This window comes from Coffea arabica, chromosome 8c, assembly GCF_036785885.1.
Source record: "Coffea arabica cultivar ET-39 chromosome 8c, Coffea Arabica ET-39 HiFi, whole genome shotgun sequence".
Classification (NCBI taxonomy): Eukaryota; Viridiplantae; Streptophyta; class Magnoliopsida; order Gentianales; family Rubiaceae; genus Coffea; species Coffea arabica.
The window spans coordinates 34089858-34102248 of NC_092325.1; the positions used below are offsets into that span (position 1 = coordinate 34089858).

The following is a 12391-nucleotide window of genomic DNA, read 5'->3' on the forward strand; positions in this document are numbered from 1 at the left end:
TAATTGATTCACTACGAAAGTAGGATTCAAATGCATAAGGAAATTACACCATAACTAGCCTAGATAGTAGTACTCAATGATCCAAATATAACACTTGCATGAGTAGTTAGGGATACCACAACCTAAGGAGCTTTCATTTGTTATTTTCTTGCATAAGTTCAGTAGGTTTTACTTGTTATAATTCATTGATAATCTAAATAATAGAGAAGCTTTAGTAGTGCTGGTAATTGCAATCTTCCTTGTGGGATCGACCCTTAATACCCTATACTCGCTCACGATTCGTATACTTGTGATAAATCGCGTGGGGGGTATTTAGGAGTTTATAAATGTAAAACTTGATTAGGATGAGCTTAATGTTATATGTATACCCCGCGCTCGTCAAAATCAATCAAGTATGGGAATATTTTAGAAAACAAAAAAAAAATGTGTTAATAGTGAAAAATGTGGAAGTGTTTGAATGAATTGTTAGCCCGATGATCCATGAATTTTAATGTTGAGATTTTGCTTAATAGTTGAACCATTTGCTGATATGCTGACTGAATATTTTATATTCTTAGATTAGCTAGTCATAAATTGAAAGAGTCTTTGATGTTGAAAGCTAATTAGAGAGATATTTTTTGAAAATTGCCACTAATACTCGGCAATATGTTTTAATTGTATCTTGGCAATAGATGATTCGAGTAATAGCCATTGTTTGAATTTGATTGCTTGATTTGTGTTCTCATGCTTGAGGACAAGCATGGTTTAGGTGTGGGGAAAATTGATAGGTCATAATTTGTTGCAAAATTTATAATTATTTTCTCCTTGATTTTAGCCAAATATTATTTTAATTGTCGGATTCTACTTATATTTGGTGTTTTATGTTAATTGTAGGGCATTGGAGTAAAAAGTATTAAAAATGAGTGATTTTCTTGGAGTTGATTGTCAAGCGCAAGTTTTCCAAATCAAGATGGAGTCTACGGAGAGTATTGGTTGAAGATTAGGAAACTATCACTTTTTATTAGATGTCTTATTAGGAAACAATTGGCATTATTCTTAGAGTTACCTTAGTCAATTAAAATTCTGGTCTCGATTGACCAAGGAAGAAACCAAATTGGTAGTACTTATAGTAGGGGAAGCCGGCATCCCGCATGATTGATACCTAGAAGGGAGCCGCAGGGCTCTTTCTTTTAATCTTTTGTTTCTCTAGTATTTCTCTTATGAAAGACTTATGTGGCTGGCTTTGGAAAACTGCTGTGAATTGTTTCAATTGTCCATGCGCAACTAAGTTTCTTTTCTAGTCCAGGAACACCGAGAATTTGGTTCAGCTATCACTGTGAGATCTAATTGATTTTATTTATCTCCTCTATTCTTTGATATTTGTACGTTTTCTGCTTTATAGAGTATGATTAGTGTGTGTGATTGAATAGGTGTGCAATATTTAATTATACACGTAATCTATTTGCTAATTGAAATAGTTGAATCCGTAATTGTTTGACTGTTCTAATCCTGGTAGCAACTAGCATAGTTGGGTTTGTATTGGGGAAACGTACAATCTAATTTAAATAAATTCTCGTAGCGTGTTTATTGATTAGAACAAGGTTTCTCTAGTTTCTAATGCAATTGAGGAATTAAAATCCTATGGTCGTACCTAGAATTATTCCTAAATTAGGAAAATAGTCAATGGTCGTACCTTGATTATCGAAACAGTAAGGAGAAACTGACTGTCAAATCGTATCGACAGTTAAAAACCTGTTTATTAATGAATATTGGAATTATAATTGCATCAAGGATCAATTACTTGAACCATCTCTGAAGTGTAACCTTGGCTAGAGTTTTCCCCATTAATTGTCTTTCTCAATCTCTTTTGCATGTTTTATTATCTCTGTGATTTTTTACTAGTCGTTAAATCTTGAAAATCCCCCCACTCCGCTTTAACTTGAAAAAGAGCAAATTTTCCTCAGTCCCTGTGTAATTGACCCTGCTTACTGCAGTATGTAAATCTATATTTTCATTGAGTAGGCCTTTATTATTGCACAGGCTCGACACCTATCAAAATACATGAAAAATAGAAATAAAACATGATCAATAGTCAATATACCTTCAAATGCTCTCAATTTGCTTGTACTAAGATTTATCCACTCCCTTTATTCATAGTGACTAGGATTTGAACAGAAAAATATTTTTCAAATCCAAATAGAAGGAAACAAATTGATTTGTCTTATAAGTAACATAAGAAGTTATAAGAAAGAAGAAAATAGAGCAAGAAATGATGGTAGTCAGTTCAAGTAGAGTTTCAACTAGTGGGGTGTACAGAATGCATGCATTGTCATTGAAATTATCCATGTATGCTTAATAAAAAAAAAAACAATGAGTCAGTATTTAGGTGTCAATGTTTCGCCCCCTCAACTTAAAATTGCAGGTTGCGTCCCTGCACATTTCCTCAAATTTCTCCAGGCATCACCAGGGGAATTGGTACCATAGATTAAACTATAATGTACTATAAAGATCCGCTAAAAAAAAAAAAAAAATCACTAGTAGACTGTGGCTTACAATTTCACAAGAAGTTTTTAACTAAAACAAGAAGTAAATTAAGTATTAAAAAGGATGGTTGAAATATAGAAAAGAGTAGCTTGTTCAAAGCTAACTCTTAGACTTAATCAAGGGCGGGATGGCTTCGGTGATATGGGAGACGAAGTGTAAGTGAGAGATTACGAATTTGAGACCTCTCACTTACACTAAAAAAAAGTCTAAGAAAAAACTCTTAGTCTTGATCGGAATAGAAGTATTTATACTAGTGCTTAGAGCACACCCAATGTGTGTGCAGATTAGAAATAATTATTAATTTTTATGAATATATTAATATTATTTTTTACAAAATTAAATTTTATATAAATTCTTCATTGAAAAATTTACAATTTATTAGTAATTTTTTCTTTAATCCAATTATAGCTAATTTGATAGTTGCAATATTTAAGGGAGTTATGGGAGATTATATTAGCAATGTGATTAGGTGGTTAGGATAAAAATCAAATTTTTAAGAAAAAAATTGGAAGTTAAAAAAATGACACAACATATGTATTCCAATTGCTACCTCCCTCCCTTTATTATTGTATAGATATCAAAAAACAGAATACATGATTTTGGTGGGCAATGTTCGGGAGCACAAGAAGGTTAATATACAAAGGTAAAAAAAAAAAGGATCAAAGGATAAAAGAAGTACTCCCTCCATCCTATTGATAGTGTCATACTTTTTTTTTATCTGTCCAAAAATGATTGTCACTTACTAAAATTGGCAATGAAAACTTTCGCACATTTCCGCTCCATACCCTTCAATGTGACAGCCTTTTCTTATCTTTTAGTGGGTCCAATGTGACACATTTCTTCTCACCTACCAAGTACCAACATGCACTTAATAGTTCGTGACTCCCACGTGAAATACAAATAACACTCGTGCATGACACTTTCCTCTAAAGTAGTGTGGAAACATTTCATTCTTTTGGGTCCCACATGTTTTATCCCAACTTGTGGCCCTTTTATCATTTAACCACATATGAATACATTGAAAGTCAAGCGGATATTGCGGGAACTTAAATGCAAATCATTTAAAAGTCTTGCACTGTTGATAATAATTGCAAGTTCTGAAAGCGACACACTTTCTAGGATGGAGGGAGTATTTGCTAGAAGGTTGCTGATGTATTTGTGTCTTAGAGTAATTCCCTATTAACTTGCCGTGACAAAAAATAGACAGAATAACCGTTTTAAAAGAAATAATAACTTAGTTTGAGCTGGTCCTGTCAAATTGAGTAGAGAACAAGAAAAAACTAGATTTTAGCAAAAACCTAAAATTATGCGAGGATGTTTAGCCAAATCTCAAGATGAACAAATATAACCAACCTCTACTACAGGAAAACAAAAATAATCATTTAATGGAACATAAAATATTATGGTGGTGAGTCCAGTCGGTTAAACCTTCAAGGAAATACACCTAAATTTCCTCAAATATGACAGATGTCCACAAAAGCCAATGCATCAGCATGTAACATGTCACCACAAAATCCTCTCTAAATTGACACATGTCCAACTCCAATCTCATCACCCCAAAAACCCATCAATATTCAAAAGAAGGTGGCAGAACCGCCCTCCCTCTTTCCCCAATTACACAAAGTCACACACTACAAGTTATAGACCATATAATCAAATCCCAACTTCAGATTTTACAAAGTTCCCAACTTTGTGTTTGTGAAAAACAAGAAGAATAAAGAATGAGGTTCAAAAATGGCAGGAGATGAAGATTGGAGGAACAATGCAGACACCCAGAAAATGAGCTCAGAAGATGTGAGAAAAGCAGGAGCAGACAACTCAAAAAGGCCACCAGGCCATAACCCTGGTGGTGTTTTGCATCAAAGGAGAAATTTGCCGTATAGTCCTACTACTATGGCTCTGATTGGCTTTACTATTGCTGGTTCGATCTTTTACTTCACTTTGTATGCTAAGAAAAAGCCTGAAGCAAGTGCTAGGGATGTTGCTAGGGTCAGTACTAATACTGCTGACCCTCATGATACTGGTCCACGGAAATAGAGACAATTTCTCTGTTGTTGTTGTTATGGGTTTGTAGAATCTTTTGTAGTACTACATATGTTTTGTTTGAATCGTATATAGTTGTTTGTTTTTGTTTTGAATTGAGTCTTAGTTCGTTATAGGATCTAACAATGAGAGAAGTGATTCATAACTGAATTAAATTTGTTGCCCACTTCTGTCCAAGTTGATCATTGTTGGAGAATGCATGGTAATCAACAAGCATTCGACCACTAGACCTATAAAAAGTCAATCAAGAATTTGGCACGGCTATGGAGATGAAAATTTTGGACCAAAATCTGCTGTTAGTGTTATAGGTTTGTATAATCTTTTGCAATACTAGCTACGTGTTTTGTTTGAATTATATATAGTTGTTTGCTTTTTGTTTTTTAAGTGAATCTTGATTCGCAATGGGAAAACATTGAGAGAAGCAATTTAATAACTGAATTAAATTTGTTGCACACCTCTATCCAAATTGGTTTTTGGGCAGAATGGTAATTAACAAACACATACAAGTTAGTTTGTTTGGACTTATTTACTAGCTCAACTTTCAATAATCACCAACTATTATTTCTTTAAACCAAAATTTCACTTGATCATCAAGTGATTTTCCTTTTTCTTGTTCTAGTTTTTCCATATCAGACCATTTTCGACCTTTGGAAGATCCCAAGCGTCCGAAGCTCAAATTTGTTATCTAGTTTTGCAAGAATTGGTTTGTTGGAACTTCTTTTCTTTCTAAGTGTCACTAAATTGTAGTATTTTATAAAGATTTTTATTTTTATTTTTTGTTGAACATTTAAAGCTCTTTGTGAGATATATTTCGTTAATTCAAGAATTTTCTAATTTCATGAGCTTGGTTGATGTGGCATGACGATATAATATGGCGTAAATATGTTATGTTAGTGGCATGGCAATGTGGTGGCCTGCTATTTGGGAGTGGAAATGTTGAAGTTGTGGTTTTTAATTCCTGATTTATGTGAAAAAATGGTTCCATGATAACAGCAAATTGAGTTGCAATGGGACGTGTGTACGTAAATTGGCTAGACATCTTTACAGACAAAAAAAGAAAAAAAAGAAAGAATGAAATTACCCAGTTATAGAAGATTCACTACTAGAAAAAGTTGAGAAAAAGTTGTTTTTGTGATCCATCAATGATAGTCATAAAAAGGTTTAGATAGTCACAAAAACTTTTTGTGACCACATTGTGACATGTATACGAGAGTCACGTAGTCACAAACTTTTTTGTGACTTGTACATGAAGGTCATTCTAAAATTCTGACTTGTAAGAATACTTGTTATGACTTGTATTTGGAATGTAATAAAAAGTCAAAAAACTAGAATTTACTTGTGACATGCAAACAATAGTCACAAAAATCTTTCATATCATGTTTTATTGATCACAAGTTTTATTGGAACTCACTAATTAACCATTAAAAATGACACCCAAAAGTCTTGTGACTAACGAGATTGCAAGTCACAAAAACATCTTCTTTTGTTTTTTTTTTGTTTTTCTCTTTTCAACCTATTTTTATTTTTTTTAAGCCCAAAACTAGAAAGAATAAAGAATAAAGGCAGCGAAATTCAGGATTCTTGTATTCTGTTTATTGGAGCCACAGGCAAAATTTAGTAAATCACTATAGCCATCAAAAGCTCTTAATCTTTCCGTTTAAAAAAGAAAAGCACTTTAAGCTAAACATCTATGGTGTATAATATGAATCATTTGCACACAAACCATCAATTACTACACAAATGTTTCTAGTCCATGGAAGATTTACTTAATAAATAAATATTAACAGAGCTTTTCCACTTGCCAATCTACAAATGAAAAAGGAAACACAGTTTCCCATCACATTAAACTAGATAGTAAAAGCTCATTTACCATTTTATAACAAAAATTGAACTCCTTTCTTCCTAACTATTATACAAGAGAGATGAAAGATGCAGGGAAATATGCAGCTGAAAGGGGAAAAAAAATCAAAGCTAAAGGAAAGAGAGTGAAGGACAGAGAGATGAAAGAAATTATTGATTAGAAGAGTAAACAGGTACTACTGATTAAAACCAAAAACAGAATTCTACTCAATTTTTCCAAATTAATTTTATAATTCTGATTACAGAAATCATGAACAACCCCAGAACAAAGGCAGAACTAGCCGATGAGACCCTCCTAATAACACTTGACTTACCAGAATACAAGTAATATGTCTAAATACTTCCTATCACACTTTATTTCCCTGCATATTGGATAAAGGAAGACTTTAGCTTTTCAGTCAAAGTTGTCATAAAAAAAGGACAGTGCAAAACTAGTGAACTCAAATGCTAATTGATAACCAAACATATTTCTCCTATCAAAAACTCCAGAACAATACCGCCGCATGGAAAACCTGAATATCTCATTCCTTCTAAAGCAGTCTAGAAACCTGATTCTAAAGACTAACAAGTCAGTTAACTATAACAATTACTTCCTTAGAACTTATAGATAACTATAATGGTTATCTGCTTAAACATCAGATTGTCTTTGTTTGACGATTCTCGTGATATTAGATATATACTGCAATTCAACATGTAATCCAAAAATCAGCAACAAGAACATTTTCAAAATTTCCAAGCAAGTTCGCAGCAGCATTCATTGCAACAGTGCGGATTCGATCAGAGTAAAGAAATCATTGTTTGTGCACATATATATGGATAACAAACATAAAAGTTTGAGATTTTTTCGTCTAAAGACCAAGAAAAATTGAATCTTGAAGATTGCTATCAGATTATGACATGAAGCCCTTAAAACCAAAGATCATAATCAAGATTTTCTTTTTTGTATTCACCTTAATAAACACAACATCTGTGCACATTTTCTATGGATTAAAAGCAGAAAATTCTTCTTTATATTCACTATAAAGAAATCAACATCTATTGACTGATAAAAATGGATTCTTGAAAAATCTCAGAGCTCCTTGTCGATTAATCACCCCAAGCGTAACGAGCAAAGGTTGCAATCAGACGCGCCTGAATGGAGTTATCCTTTAAGTGTAACGTAGCAGCAACTTTGTCCTTGGCTTCTCCCAAGAATATTACCCATCCCCTTCCCCTCATATGATTGATCAATTTTCTCACAGGGGATGGATCAGAGAAAGCGTTACTGATCAGGTGGGCCAGGCCTTCTGTGCAGTTGAAATGCGGCCTGGGTTTTGAAGACGTTCTAGCAAGTACCGCACTCATTCTTCAGGTACTTGGTGTGACAGCGTTTATTGTGTTCTTTGAGGCCATTTTCAGTATGATTCTTTAAAGGACAGAGAAGGCAGTAGCCAACCTCAAAATCAGGGTGTTTCTTGGGAACCGTTTTCTTGGGTATCGGTGCCGGTAGTTCTTGATTGGGCGGTGGTGCATGCTCTTCATTGATTTCTTCATGGTCCATAAGGCGGTGTAAGGTGATTGTGGTTCAGGGTGGAAGCAATGAAGATCAGGCAGTACAGAAGTGGAAGGGGAGGGAAAAGGAGCTCTCGGTTAGAGGTTTTGTTCGGTAGAATAATATATGAGAAATGGTTTATAAAGAGGGCATAAGCTCTAAAACGTGTTCTTGTTGCAGAAGGTAATTGTGCAGAATTTTCTTCCGGGGCAGCATTTCTACACTTGGGTTAAATTTCTTCTTATGTCGTCACGTACATCACTTAAATGATCATCCATGTCCAGATTGCCAAGCTTATCAAAACGGCCTATTACATCCTATTTTCCAAGAATATTATTGCTTATTAAAATTTTCATAAAAATTTGGTAAAATCAATTTTTAGCCATTGTGGCTTCCCATTATATTACTCAATTCCATTACGGTTCAAAAGTGTCCCCTAATAATTAACATATCTAGTCTATTGGGGAATGCCCTTGTTTTCAATTGGGCTTCAATTGCTGACGTGGCTCGCTTTCATTGGTTGATTGGTGGTCGTCCGGCCCGTGGAAATTCTCAATTGATGGTCGTCCAGCCCGTTTGCCAATTGGATGTCTGCCTTTTTGTTTGCTTGGACTAGTAAACCGACGGCAGCTTCTCTTCTTTCTTCTTTCTCTGTCTTTCAAAACATAGCAGCATCAATCGATGTCAAGAGCTTTTCTTTGCTTTTGTCCTCTGGACAAAACTCCATTTTTTTTATGAGACCCAGAGGTCTCCCCTCAATTTCTGGCATTTGATTGTACTTGGAAGAGATTGTAATCTCAATTGAAGGGTCCGGATTTTTCCTTCTGCAGAGTGGTTGCTTAGGATTTGATGGACGATGGGCTCGAGACAGAAAAGGGCTGGTAATCTTCTTCCCCTTCCACTCCCGGTTTCTCCCAGTTCTCCCTCTTGTTCTTCTTCATCTTCCTCCCTCCCTCGAGTAGTTAGGGCTAATTTTTTCTGTTTTCCTATCATTTTCCTGATATTTCTATTTCATTGGCTAAAAGCAGCAAATCTTTTTTTTTCTCATCTCTGTCGTGTCCTTTTGTGAAACAGTAAGGACGGGGAAGGTCAATATTTCATCTCCACTATCTGATGTCAATTTCTAGAATGCAGATATATGGTACTTTTCTTCCCCTTTCTTTCCATGATTAATGTCTCTGTTTCATTTCTGTTTTATCATTGATTTTTTATTTTTAATCAGAAAAAAACTTTTAATATGGTCTGAGATGATGAATAATTGATGATTAGCTAGCTTTTAGATATTTATTAACTTTCTTTTTTGTATCTATTTGGTGATTTATTGTTCCATTTTTCGTTTTTATCTTGGATTTCTTCTGGAGTTCGGAGGAAAAATGGCCACTTGTGAAAAACAACTGGTGAGTGAAAATGTAAGTTTGCTGCATCAATCTGATTTAATTTTTCCCTCTTCCACGCCTGGTTTAGGATTTGATGGATGATTTTTTTTCCTTTTTTTTTTTGTTCTTTTGGTGCTACTTTTCCAAGTATATTAGTGGTTGTTGTTACAGGAAGGAATATGAAAACTTGAAGTTGACTTCTCTAAGAAGTAGTTAAAGCTGGTAATATTTATTTGTGTTCTACTATTTATACTATAAACCATAGTCTTTTTCTATAAATGGTTTCTCTCACCTAATTTAGCCTATTTTTGTTTATTGAAGTTGTTGTCAGAGAAAGGATAAAGGTAAAAGTGATTGGAAGAATGAGCAAATTTCTTCCAGTGTTTTGTGTTTTGGGTTTTATTGTGTCTGTCAAAGTAAATTAGATACAAGTATCTTTTTCTTCTGTATCTTCTTTTTTTCCCTTGGCTGGGAAACATAATGAATCTGTTATATAAACTACTTGGTATTCTTCATAATGTCAAGATTTGGGAAGCTGTATGATGAAATCTTTATTTCATAGTCGATTTTTCTGGTTTTGTGGTTTTAACGTGCAAAATGAAATCATTATTATGACTAACTTCCTCGAAGATGTTTTGATCAGTTCATGATTCATGAGATACATAGTTATACGAATTACATAAATGGAGTTTCAAAAGCAAAATCCATTTAATCTACTATGAAGATACCATCTTTCCTCTTTTAAATTACTAAAAAAACTTGGCTCGATCTTTGACTGGAAAAATTATGTTCAGAAAATAGTATTCCTGTGCGTCATACAATTGACATTTGATGTTGGACCCAATATTGCATTTTTTTTTAAAAAAAGAAAAATTAGAAAATAATGCATAGGAACTTCTCTAGAATTTGCTTCCACGTGTATGTACAATGTTTTGTTCCCTTTGGGGAAATTTCATCAGTGACATTATTTTTATTGATTAATTTCTGTTGGTAAAACTAGCTTTTATACTCTCTCAATAGATTTCTTCTCTTGTTTCTGTTATCGCCTTTTTTTTTTGTGGATTCTTCTTTCTTCTAAGCAACTTTAAAGGTTCTTTTTTTTTATATGAATATGTTATTATTGGGGTACATCTAATCCTAATCCTACTTCTGTAGCAGGAAATGACCATACATTGGGTTTTGTTACTGGTGGGTCTGCTCATGTGCAAATGCAACTTAGCACCAAAGAGTGTGAGAGTCTGGGATTAACTGATCTGGCTCTCTGCTTAGACTGCAACACCTTTGCTGAGTATGTCAAGGACCAAGGTTGTACCTTTATTATATGAATTTTGTTGATCCTCAGATATTTATGGTTTTTGGTGGATTTTACTTCTGGGATTTTGATGGGTTTTTTGAATTGATTACTTGCTGGTAAGTACATGGGTTGTAAAATGGTAATATTTGGGATTCTTGTTTCTGTACTATAGCTGATTGGTTGTCAAAATTAACGAATAGTGGGAGATTGATGCAATTCTTATAGCTTTTAGTTGATTTAGGTCTGGGTTTTTTTTTGTTTGGATTTATAAATTGCTTATTTATATGTGAGATGTCAATGGTGATAATTTGGAAGGAGAACTTGAAAAAGGTTATGTTTTTATACAAATCAGATCGAGAGACTATGCTTATAACAGTAAATAAGTGTATTTTTATTTTTGTTGTTTTCGCTATAATCTTTTGTGATTAAGTTTTGTCAAAATATGGATGGGTAAATAGTATTTTGGAAGATTTCTCTTTTTTCTTTTTGTGCCTCAGATAGCTTAAGGATAATCGCAGAAATCGAAATAAGATCCTCATTGGGATTCTTAAATTATCTCATGCAATTAGTGGCGTTAAATTGTAATCTGTAGAATTCTAAGTAACTAGCCTGGATTATGGTAATGGTTCAGTTTTGTTGCTCTTGAGGATGTTTTGCACCTGAGCTGATGATGATCAAGACATGCAAGATCAATAGTTCTATGATCATGATTTCCTAAGTTACGACTTGTAGTTCATTATATTTGATGATTAGGACCATACGCATTAAATTGGAATATTCTATTGGCATCCTTTATTGTACCAAATGAAGTACTATCAAGACAAATTCTGAATGGAAATATGCCATTTTTTGAAACCTATACCAAAGAACCCTTATTCTTCAACCCTTTTACATCCATTCTGGTGAATTTGAGAAATTTAAATAGCTGAAACTTGTGTAACAGAATTCATCAATTATATAATGACTTAGATTTGTTAAAGAATTTTGGATTGTAAGATTACAATAAACTTTTTGAACATTCTGCAATAATTTACTTAAGAGGAAGAAAATTGCTCATGTCGTCAAGAAATCCTGGATGTTTGACAAGATCTGCATTTAACATATCCAGTTTAGATGGCAACTTATATAGATTTCTGTATAATATTGGAATGATCTTTTTGAGCATTCCGCAAATAATATTCTCAAGTAGAATATGATAATCTAGAAAACCCGATGTTTGAAAAGACTCCGGATGCAGTTTAGATTTGTCAGTGCCTCTCAGAAATCTGCCCCTTGGCTTTACCTTAGGCTTAGAGATGGCTTGCTGGATTGGTCTTTTTTTATCTATTGATTTTCATTGTGAATTTTTGTGTCCAAAGCTTGGTTTTGACTTTCTTGGTTTTGCATCTGCATTACCGCATGAAGCTGCAGCCGGGGAAAACTTCATTGACAGAGTTTTCATTATGGGTCTATAGAGACTGCATTTTGGAGATCTCTTTTGTATGTGTATAGGATTATATGTTATTTTAAAGTTTCTTTTATGTAAAAAAAAAAAAGAAAAAGAAAAAGGAAAAAGGATGTTAAATTTGTTGTATGTTGTTGACGTAAAACATATCTTGCATCTGAAATATTTTCATTGTGTAATTATTTGATTTGGTTTTTCAAAACTTATTCATTGTCGTAATAAGATTTTAGACACGAGATAATCGCTTGTTTCTCTTATCAGTTATATATAGATCTTTAGTCTATATTGTGTTGAATCTTGTATCTCTTGCTATTATGTAG

At 33.6% G+C, this 12391-nt stretch overlaps 1 protein-coding gene and 1 long non-coding RNA gene across 2 annotated transcripts; both read left to right on the forward strand.

Annotated features, from left to right (window-relative positions):
• The first annotated feature begins 4070 nt into the window (after positions 1 to 4070).
• On the forward strand, positions 4071 to 4661 carry LOC113706415 (uncharacterized). Its single transcript, XM_027228318.2, has one exon. The coding sequence runs from the start codon at positions 4258 to 4260 to the stop codon at positions 4558 to 4560; it is 303 nt and encodes a 100-aa protein (XP_027084119.1). The 5' UTR covers positions 4071 to 4257; the 3' UTR covers positions 4561 to 4661.
• Positions 4662 to 8214: 3553 nt separating this feature from the next.
• On the forward strand, positions 8215 to 10816 carry LOC140013233 (uncharacterized). The gene is made up of 4 exons (XR_011820303.1): positions 8215 to 8838; positions 9032 to 9098; positions 9319 to 9366; positions 10492 to 10816. It is a non-coding gene; the product is annotated as an uncharacterized lncRNA (long non-coding RNA).
• Positions 10817 to 12391: the final 1575 nt, after the last annotated feature.